This window comes from Erigeron canadensis, chromosome 9 (assembly GCF_010389155.1).
Source record: "Erigeron canadensis isolate Cc75 chromosome 9, C_canadensis_v1, whole genome shotgun sequence".
Classification (NCBI taxonomy): domain Eukaryota; kingdom Viridiplantae; phylum Streptophyta; class Magnoliopsida; order Asterales; family Asteraceae; genus Erigeron; species Erigeron canadensis.
The window spans coordinates 9,874,184-9,885,800 of NC_057769.1; the positions used below are offsets into that span (position 1 = coordinate 9,874,184).

At 32.8% G+C, this 11,617-nt stretch overlaps 1 protein-coding gene across 2 annotated transcripts; it reads right to left on the reverse strand.

The window, feature by feature from the left end:
• Positions 1-361: 361 nt before the first annotated feature.
• LOC122580949 (paramyosin) lies at positions 362-8,139 on the reverse strand. Of its 2 annotated transcripts, none has more exons than XM_043753098.1 (12): positions 7,957-8,139; positions 6,908-7,188; positions 6,619-6,663; positions 6,457-6,519; positions 6,287-6,349; positions 6,079-6,141; positions 5,852-5,914; positions 5,647-5,709; positions 5,231-5,290; positions 3,820-3,957; positions 1,145-1,240; positions 362-1,054 (listed from the first exon to the last, which is right to left on the reverse strand). In XM_043753098.1, exons 2-12 carry the CDS (start codon positions 7,112-7,114, stop codon positions 599-601), a joined length of 1,317 nt encoding a protein of 438 aa, XP_043609033.1. In that variant the 5' UTR covers positions 7,115-7,188; positions 7,957-8,139; the 3' UTR covers positions 362-598. The 2 variants fall into 2 exon arrangements, with proteins under 2 accessions (XP_043609033.1, XP_043609032.1); XM_043753097.1 differs by having other exon boundaries at positions 6,079-6,159.
• Between the last annotated feature and the right edge of the window lie 3,478 nt (positions 8,140-11,617).

The window sequence follows — 11,617 nt, forward strand, 5'->3', positions numbered from 1 at the left end:
AGGTCATTGGGGTGGACATAGGAAGTCTCTCTATGAGGGTATGACTTGGGTATACTCAGATTCAAGTGGCAGAATTTACCCCTATTAATCGTCGTACTTTCGTACGTATTAGTAAGAGGTTTTCCCCCATCGGATATTTGAAAAAGGATTTTTATTTAGAGGGAACTCTCTAGTGCGGACCCGGTTAAGACAACATATGCAAGACCTCGCGCTGTCGAATTAAGCGAAATTCACCTTTCAGAAAAAAGGTTAAAATTGGTCGTTATCATTGAGATATAACACATCAATCCGTGAATCACACAAGTATAATCTAGTTTGTAATATGCAAACCAACTACATATTAAAAAGAGAAACAGGCAAGAATCAGTAATATAGTCTTTATTCCAATGGATAATACCCAAACACCACCAGAAAATTGGTTTCACCTCAGTATACATCCATATCTGACTTCCTTTTTTAATCTCTTGGTATATTGCTACAAAACACTATAACCCTCATTTGTATCCCCATTAATATAGTAAATTTCAAATCTACTAATCGTCTCCTAGAATCTATAAAAACCACATCATCTTGTTGGTACATAAACCGGAACAAAGACTTATTTCTGAACCAAGTCGGCTCCGCTGACATATCTGGCAACAAACGATATCAACCTGAAAGGAGCACCAATGAGTGGTGCATCCGTCAGAGGCACCGGACCATCGATCTCGGGTACAGAAGTTGCTGATGTGGCAACTGTAACATCGTTTTCTTCCAGTGAAATCTGCACAATTTCTCCAGACTCCAAGCTAACACGAGAAATGTGATTAGTATGGGAACCGTCTGATTTCATTACTTCATCTGATGGCATTTCTTCTTTAGGTCCAGATGAGGTACTTATGATGCTAACTGCATCTAGTTTTTCAGCTGATGATGGCATTAAATTAGTCTTGAGGGCCGACGTTTCATCAATGTTGACTTTAGAGTTTCTGATCATGGGATCAACGGGATTAATGTTTGAAGATGGCTGATTTGTTACACTCTTTTGCTCAAGCTTGGCATTTAAGACATTGACCTGCAAATAGAAAGTATAATCGATGGAATACTCGACTATTTTATCAATATACTAAATGTCAGCCAGTCTTGTTATATTCACAAATATTACCTTCTCAACAAGCTTTTCGTTTTCAGAAAGCAACTTCAAAACAAGTGCATCCTTGGATTCCAACTGTGATTTCATGTCCTCGTATTGAGTAATTTGCTGCACAAGGGATAAGATTTGTCAACATAAATCCATAATTGGAGTGACTGATCAAAATGGATATTTTTTATAAGGGTTGGAAAGAGTCAAATGGACAATTGTCCCGGAACACTTTTTGTCAATATTTTTAGACTTTATACATGTAATTAGTGGGTCAAATATGATTACAAAAACAATAATATTTATATATAATCTATTTTTTTAATAAAAGAATATAATAGGTTGTATGCATTGAATTAAATTTTGAGCAACTCTTGAACCATGTGACTCGCTTCCTTTTAAGATAACTAAACACATTTTATAAGCAAACCAATCAAATTGCATCCTCTACTTAGAATTATTATATACCAAGATTTGAAATACTGATAGCATACAAAAACCCAGAATATTGAATATACATACAGGCTGGGCTTGCAGTTGAATCCATTAATTAACTTGACATCCTATAACACTGACATATCCGTTTTGTCTTTATTTGACCCCAAGAATGGATTCGGAATTTGTGCATTGAGATGTTAGACAAACCCATAGGCAGAATATGGTTTTCCAAAAATATCTATACCTGTAGATACTTAGAACCCATAACATTACTTGTGTTTGTGTTTACTGATGAGCTACATGAGAAGAAAATTATTGTGACGGATCATATAACCCTAAAAAGACACTCTTAACTAATCGCACTCTTCGTTCACTAAGCAGATAACATTTCAATGTTAAACGTATATTACTCATGTTCTTTGTCCCCTATACTTTATTTTTGGTATGAACTTGTTTTCATGCTCTAGAAACTGGACTGGCAGACAGAGTAAAGGTATATATTGATGATTATCAATAAATAATTACTCTGTTTCGAAATAAAGGTCTCCACTTTAGTGTTAACTGTTAAACATGCTAGAAACTAGGTGAGTAGGTGTCCTATTCTACTGTAGGATAAACAGCTTACAATAAATGCCACCATGGCCATAGTGAAAAAGATTCCCACCAAATATTTTCAAATCTTTTGCAGGAGTTGTATTGTTTAGCGGCACCAAACAAAAAATTGAAAACTTGACAAGAATTGTACTATATGGATTAATTATCGTCTCTGGTATTTTAGATACATAGATTAAATTATATACTGTCACAAATTTTCTCGACTGTAACAGGTAGCATACATATCGTTCTTGTTTGACATATCTAAATCTCTTATTCTAAAACTTATGAACCAACTATCTTGAATCCTAAAATTCAAATTATATATATATACTAAAAACTAAAGTTGGAATGTGAGGGGGAGTTATTGTAGCTAAAAGTACTCCCCCTTTAGCATAAGGTACAAGCCTTTAAAGCATCCAACATAATTAACGGACTTAACGACAGTTAGGTAACAGACTTAACGACTGTTAGGTGACGGACTTAACGACCCTTATTTTCTTTTCTTTTTTTTACTACATAACTTTTACTTCTTAAACTTTCCACCAAACTTTTTTTTTTTTTTTTACATTTCCCCTTTTACCTTTCGTCACATAGCTCTTGCTTTTTAAACTTTCAACATACAAACTTTGTTTTTAGGTATAAAGTTTATTAACTTTTGTACTTTTTTCATATAACTTTGTTTTTAAACTTTGCTCTGAAAGTTTTCTTTTATTTTCTTTTACGATATAACTTTTGATTTCTAAATTTTATTACCAAAGTTCCATTTTCTTTATTTTGAACCACAACTTTTATTTTCTTAACTTTTGTCACGCAAATTTTGTTTTTCGGCTTAATGTTTTTGTAACTTTTATCACCAGAGTTATGTTTTTCTCTCAGGGCAACGCCCGGGTAGAAATACTAGTTAGATTTAAAATTCAAATTATATTAAAGCTCTTGTTATGACATTCGTAAACACATATATTATCATATTTTGATGGCATAGGTTCTATGACACCACTGCTACGGTAATAAGGCCTACCCCAATCAAATTAAGTGATCATCTGTTAATTAACTATCATGAGTAGAACATAGTCTTGTACTTTAACTCATTAGAGATGGATGGAAACCCTAGCAAGAGATGAACCACTGCATACTTTAAATTTTAAAAAGTTCATTAGTATTCTAACTATTTTGCTAACCGTTCATTAAGATGGAAATAGAAGGTCATGGATAAATGAAGGATTGAGGATGATATGGCCCGGGCCCTTTTGTTATTTCACTAGAACAATAGATTCTTTTTCCATGTTAATTTAATATAACCAAATCCTTCCAAAGAAAAATAGCCAACCTTTTTTTATTGGAAACAGCATAAACAACCAAGATAAAACCTTGTCTACTCCACTCTTCCTCTGTTTTTCTACTTTTTTATATGGAACAATGTGAAGCTTAGGAAATGCAGGAGAAACTCAAAGGCAAACTGGAATATCAACTAACTTTTTCCTGTTTCTAACTAACAAGATGCACTTCTAATTACAACAAATGCACCAATATTTTAGTGTGATATACAGATACTGCCTTGTTAAAGGCAAGCATATTTTAGTGTTATATAAATATACGACCAATGCACCAATGCATAAGAAAAATATCTGTAACATGTATTAGAAATAAAAAGAACTCACACAAACCTTTGTACTTTCAGATGACAAACGGGTAGCCACAGAATTCTCGAGATCTTGAATCTTTTCCTGAAGATCAGACACATGTTCTTTTAGTTGCCGGTTTTGGTGAAAGATATCACTTATGGATGCTTCCAGCTCGATCACCTGCAAGGCTTTGGTTTATTTGTCATATCAGAATAAATAAACCAAACTTCTTAGCATGTGCATGGGTAGCCTGCATGTGATCTTTATACAAAGTTGCCATGCTGCAACAAATGTTTCGTATTTATAACAAAAGGTGACAATCTTATACAGATACCTATGTACAGCACCAAAGATGATTAGAGACATACATATTGTGAGGTTATAAATATGTGTATCTACATCCAAGTTCCAAAATACTTTGGTGCAACTAGTTATTCATCAAGTTTCCTAACATGCTAGGTCACCTGCAAGGCCGAAACATGTAACAAATTTGATATTGCAAGCATTAAACCAAAATGTACACGGGGTTTAATTTTCTTGAACAAGGTTTAGCAAGAACACATCATGCCTCTGAGATATAACTAAAAGAAATGTGCTTGAATTTTCAACATACCAGGCATCACACATTAATTTAATAGCCTTAGGTACTCAACATCGCCTATTTCTCGTACCCAGCCAACATTAGTGGGTATTACACTCTACAAGTAATAACCGGTCAGAGCCTTTCTCCCAGGCCTAAAACTGTTGTAAGTTCAACTAATTGCATTTGTCATATGCATTGTATGGGACCATAGTTGTTAATACATGACACGATTTGTTTTTCTAATTTTTGACTCGTAACTCGTATCATGACTCGACTCATAAAAGTCATAAAATGCAAATTATATATGTAAAGATACATATTATACATGTAAAAATATAGTGTTTTGTTAAGAATACCACAATTTAATGCATAATTATTATATGCGTTGAATTGTGGTATTCTATTCAAAATACTATACTTTTACATGTATAATATGTATCTTTACACACACACACACACACATATATATATGTATGTATATATATATATATATCTTTACATATATATATATTGTGTATTTTATAACTCTTACGGGTCGAGTCATGATACGAGTTACGAGTCAAAAATTAGGAAAGCAAGTCGTGTCACGAGTTAGCAACTATGCACTAGAGACTTTCCACTTATTCCATGTATTATCATATTGTTATTTTTGTCTCAATCACTGGACATCGTTTTAAGGCTACACATATTTATACTATGTATGATACTACATTAAAATGGTTAGTTATAGATGGTAATGAACCTGATTTTGAGAGAGTTCGAGATGAAACGTACATGTAATGATATAATTAAAATTATTGGACTCATGTAAATGACTAAATCATTAGATGATCATTTCACATAGCTCACTGTGTAGACACAACTATATACCTGTGCTCGCAATCTTGCATTATCTTTGCTCAAACTTGCAATTGTTTCTGTTTTTGAATTCTGCACCAGAAGGGAAACTTGGATCAAGTCTTTTCAGTTGTTGAACAGTTAAACCCCTCGTAATAATATGATAAGAGATGACAAAATGAAGAAAAGTAGTAACCAGAACCAAAAAGGGGGAAAATTAGAATGCATATAACAAGCTCTTTCTTTCAAGTAGAAACCATCTGTCTTAATCAAGTCATCTCCACTACATTCACTGATTCATATCTCATAATAGCTAGGAACCGACATACTAATGGTTATTTATTGGCTTTATGAAGTTAGATTGTTTCTCAAGTTGCATAGCAAAATTTGATGCTTAAATCAACTATGTACAAAGAAAGCGAACACAAGATGACATAATTGTTGGTCACCTCTCTTTGAGCCGAGTTAACTTTTTCTTCTTCCATCCGGATACGTTTTTCTTCAAAGTTCACCTGACACAAAAACACTTGAAGTTTCACATTTATGAATCATGTCTGCATTACAAGCCCATCAGTTGCTTCACCTTCGAGTTAAAATAGAACATATGAGTAAACAATGCAAAGCTGATAAAGTCTTAGGCAGAATAACCAGTACCCCAATAGAACGCAGAGTGGCGGTTTCTTCAACCAAGTGGTTAACTTTTTCCTCATAAACAGCCTGCAGATAACACTAGTGTCAGTCAAAATAATCCAAAAGAATTTACTAGTACACACTGAAACCTCAAAAGTCTTGAGCGGCAGTGAAGTAATGGTAAAAGAGCAAGGAACCATCATAAGAATAAATCATGGAATATATGCATGCAAGCATTAATCTCGACTCACCTCTTTTTGAAGCCAAGAGTCTTTTTCAGTCTCAAATTGTAAAATTCTTTTCTCAAGCTCGGTCTGATGATCAAAACAAAGCTTCATCATGATCATTTCATTTTTCCATCAGAAAATGGATTACAAAAAAAGTAATCTAACATGATACATGTGTAGCAAAACTTAATGAAAACTTCCATAACACAATTAATTAAGCTATTAAAGTCACCTCTTTCTGATGCCATAAGTTTCTTTCTTCCTGTATTCGTGATAAATCTTTCTGCATATCAGCCTGTAACAACAAAATGCATTATAAAAATTTTGAGCAAGTTAAAGATAGAATAGGTACATGAACTTAATCGCCTAGTCAAACCAGTAATCATAGATATCAGTCATTACCTCCCTTTGTAAATTTGCGTCTAACTGCTTGTGAAATTCTTCAAGTTTTAGTTCTAGCAAAGCCTGTAAAAAGAAAGATGGGAAATGTTAGGTTACCGCTGTCAAGTGATTCCAGAAACATGCTAATGAAGCACAAAAAATGAAAATTTTAAAAGTTCTTACCTCTCTTTTAGACAAATAGGGCTTATCTGCCTCAACTGAATGCGACTGTACGTCCAATATTTCAAAGCAATAATAGATCAGACTTTAAACAATAAGCAAAATAAGGTCATATGAAACTGTTGGCAGTGGCCATTTATTTTATACACATAACGATAAATATCCTAATACTAACTAAGCCTAATATACTTGTCATTATGGCCCAATAAAAACAAAGTACATTCCCTAAGACACATAAGATATAGAAGGTTTCGTCACAAGAAAATGAAGCTCGGCCAATGAACAAACTTACTGTTTCAGCTCCACTGATGGACTCTCTATCCGAATCCAAAATAGTTTGCTGCCCCACTCTGTTGTGGACATCCGAACTATCAGAATTCAGGTTCTCATGATTCTGTTTAGTCACATTTGCATCAATGTTGCTTTCAGAAGCAGGTACACTTGTTTTTCCCTGCTTGTTCTTCTTTTTCTTGTTTTTTCTCTTCTTTTCATGCTCCATATCTTCGAAAAAGACCAAATAAGTAAGACCAGACTTGTCACTTTGAATGTAGTACTATGGCTGTAAATCTTCACCTACATTCAAGACTACACAATTAGGTAATAAAGCTAGCATATAATGCATCATACTTAAACATATCATATCACTTATATTGACAAACAAAAACTCGAGTGTAGTAAATGCCACATTGGGTAAACGCTACGAGATAGAAATAGACCATACAAAGTAGATCATTTTGCCAAATCACACTTTTTTCGACCTTGTGAGATACGAGTAATACTTTCTACCATCAAAAGGAAGTAAAAGTTTAAAACTTTTATAAATTTGATCAAATTGGAATTATATCCAAGTCCCTAAAACACAACATTGACTACTAAATTCATCTTGAACCGCACATTGTCAACTATATGGGATCTTTACGCACGTTTCTTGGCAATTCACCAAAAAAGTAACCATATAAGGACATAACACATTAGCCTATATCGGAAACTTTAGGTATGAAATAGGCAAAAAAAAAAGATAGCTACCAATGATAACCACTAGTCCACTATACAAAGTACACCGCTGTTCTACGACATTTCCGCATATGCTATATCACATTTCGTCTACACAAACACAATTTTTAATCATAAAAAACAATTTTGCTAACTTAGATTTTTGGGGGAAAAAAAAGTTAGAAAATTTGATAAAAAGAAAACAAGTCCATATCATATGTAACTTCAAATTAACAATTATTTTCTAACACATTATATAAAAATTAAACATTACACACATTATAGATATATCATTTATATTATTAATTAAAATAATAAGAAAACAAAGGAATGTATGTGTATACTTACGAGCTTAGATCTGAGTCAGCAAAATGTGTGTGTGTGTGTATACATATATATATATAGTTTTATATATTTATTAATTATAAATGTAATTAGGGTTCTTGGAATTGATTGAGAGATTATGTAATGGTTTTTATGGAAGAACAGATTTACATGCTTTTCGCCCCCTTTGTCTTTTCACGATTGTATATGAAATTGTTTCAGATCGTACATACCAGTTACCACGCACGCGGCACGCCCCACTTCATGAAATCGTGCATAATAATAAAGGGTTAATTGAAAAAATCGTCCCTAAGGTTTTGTCAATCTTTCAGTTTTTATTGTACCAATTTTGATACTATTTCAATGAAAACTAAATGGATAATGATAAATTAACATAATTGGTATACCTAAAGATATGCCTAATAGTAAGATGATGACATGTGAAAAAATCAAAGGGCAAGATTAGGAAAGATAACTAGTAGAATCCTTATGTCAAATTCTTAAGGTGTTAAGTTGATTTTTAGGCATATAATTTAGGTTGATTAATCATTTTCTAAAATATGCTAAAGATTTTGGTTGTATATAAATTGATATCGGTACGACAAGACTGTAAAAGTATCACGTATGACATGAGGCGTAGTATACACATGACGTTGGACGTTATCTTATCTTCACATCAACTTTACCATTGATATTTTTAGCCGTTATACAAGTTCTATTAAAATTAAACAATTGAGTAGCTTTCGAGTTGTTTTGTCTTGAATATATATGAAATAACCTTAGTTAAGATTTAAAGAAAATAAAAAGGTTGACAACTTAACTGGAAAAACTTGTATATAAAAACTTGCATATAAAAAATAGAGTAAGTTATATTTTTGTCTCTCAAATTGGCACAATTTGCAATTATTGTCCTTAACTGGAAAAAGTACAGTTTTAACCCTGAAGTAGGTCAATTTTATCAATTTTTACTCTGCGACCAGACATCGTCTATTTGGTCCATTAAGTGAGAACAAATTTGTCATTTCACCTTGATCTCTTCTTTCTCTTCTTACACACTCAAACACAAACCCATATTTATTCCTAAATATATAAATACATACATACACTCTATATTATCAAAAATGTAAACACAAACCCAGTTTTTGAAAAAAAAATTAATTTCAGGAAAGAATAAAAAAGTAAGTTCGGTAAATGAGGTTTTGCTTGAAAACGAAATGTCAACTCAAAAAATCATGGTTGTCGAAAATTTGAAAATCACGCCGGAAAAATTAAAATCTAGATTTCTCTCTTGTGAATCAAAACACGAAACATGTTACAATCGACTCAAAGATCAATCGTGCGCGAATTAAAATAAATCCGATCTAGACTTTATCGGTAAATTTCGACTCACAGGAAAAATGTAACTGTCAACAAAAAAAACTAATCGACAAAGTGAAAGCAATGAACATGCTGAGTATCGGATCGCGAACAAAACTTTTTTAATCGAAAAGAAAGAAAAAACAAAGTAATTGTATTTTGAATCCAACTAGATCTAGACAAAACCAACCTCGATCCAAGCAATTTCAAATCCAAAAAATAATAAAATGACAAATTTGTCCCCCACTTAAAAGAGTGTGTATATATATATATAGGGTTAAGATCGCCGGAATGCAATAAACTATGATCAAAAAGTTATAGTGTGCACTAAATAACATTTTTCTTTATTCAATGACGAAACCTGCTAAAAAGTTATATAGTATGCAAAAGTGACCGGATATAAAGGTAGACTGTTACTTTTCATCTTTATTTATCTATAACCTATCAATATACAGGTAAAGAAAAAGATACCACTTGATTTACTAATTTGGTTTCCGGCCCCAACTCACAAAATCTTGTGTTGACTCCACTCTTCATCATTTGGTAATCGAACTTTCATCCACAACAACTTGAGATACTAAAGAACACTAAGACTTTCTTACACATGATATTTTGGTGGACCCGTCGCCAGAAAGTCTTAGTGTTTTTACAAAAAAGTCTTGTATATCGTAGTAGATGATGGTGGTGGTGTGTAAGTTACGAAAATCAATGGTCCTTTTTTGGACTTTTTTTAGTTGGTCTCAAATTATTTTTCCCCTATATATATATATATATAACTTTTCTTATTTTGAGAACCATTTTTTTTGTAAGAACCATGAGATATCTCAAATTATGTATTGGATTATATGTTTTTTTTGTCCATTCACATTTGAAATGATAAAAAAAACATATGTTGTATAAGAAACTTTTTTAAATATTAAAAATCATGGGGAGCCAAACATTTATTAAAATATTAAAATATTGGTATGTGAGGGATTTTTCACCCAAGTTGGGTGCTTAACAGCCCATATTCCTTCCCCCATATATATATATATATATGAAAGTTACTTGTAGTACATGTACTTTTTATAGTACATTTGTAAGTTAACTTACACACTTCTTCTTCCTTCTTCTTTCCATTTGTAATACATGTATTTTTTATAGTACATGTGTAAGTTAACTTATACATTTCTTCTTCCTTCTTTCTTCCATCTCCGACCACCACCGCCACCACCATGATCATCTCCAACCACCACCATGATCCTCTGGCGACGGCGACCATCTCCGGCAAGACTTACACATGTGTAAGTACAACTTTTTTAGCATTTTAGGGTTTAAAATTTCTAAGTTTTTTCCTTCGCAAGACAACCACCACCAGCCACCATCATCTCCGACCACCCAAACCACGGCGCCGACGCCGGGCAGCAAGGGTTTCGCCCGTACCGTAGCAAATTGTCACCATCTCTTGGATCGCCGCCCATCAAATCCATACGATTCCCATATGCGTCCCTTGACGGTCAGTTTAGAACGGATAAGGGCCTTTGGCCCGTACCGTATCCACCCGAAAACGAACCTGATTCTCGCCAGAAAGTTAACTTACACATGTGTAAGTCTCGCCGGAGATGATCGTCATCGCCGAATAATCATGGTGTTGGTCGGAGATGGAAGGAATAAGGAAGAAGAAGTGTGTAAGTTAACTTACACATGTACTATAAAAAGTATATGTACTACAAATAACCCACCCCTATATATATATATATATTCCTTATTTTGAGAACCGTTTTTTTTTAAGCATGAGAACTCATAAATAATATACTTGTTCACATGAATTTTTTGTTCATTCACATGTGAAATGCTATAAAAATTTATGTTGTAAAAGAAATTTTTTTAAGAAACCTTCAAAGTAGTCTTTTGTGAGCTTGTGAATGAATTTGTTCACGTTTTTTTTTCACATGTGACAAACGGCTATATATGAGGTTTTAAAAAAATTCTTCTACAACATATATTTTTATAATGTTTCACATGTGAATGAACAAAAAAAACATGTGATACAATATGAAATTTAGAATTTCTCACGATTCTTACAAAAAAATTGTTTCTCAAAATAAGAGTCACACACACACACACACATATATATAGTTAAATGTACACGAAACATGTTAAACTCTATCTATATCTATACCTACATATAAAAAGAATAGTCTTTTTTATTTATGGAAGTGTTGAAATTACTCTATGCAATATGATAATAATACCCCTTACTCTTCTTCTAAATCATCCTCTAATTATTCGTTAATTTAATTATCTCCACTAATATACTTAAAATACCCTTAATGAAATAAATTACACC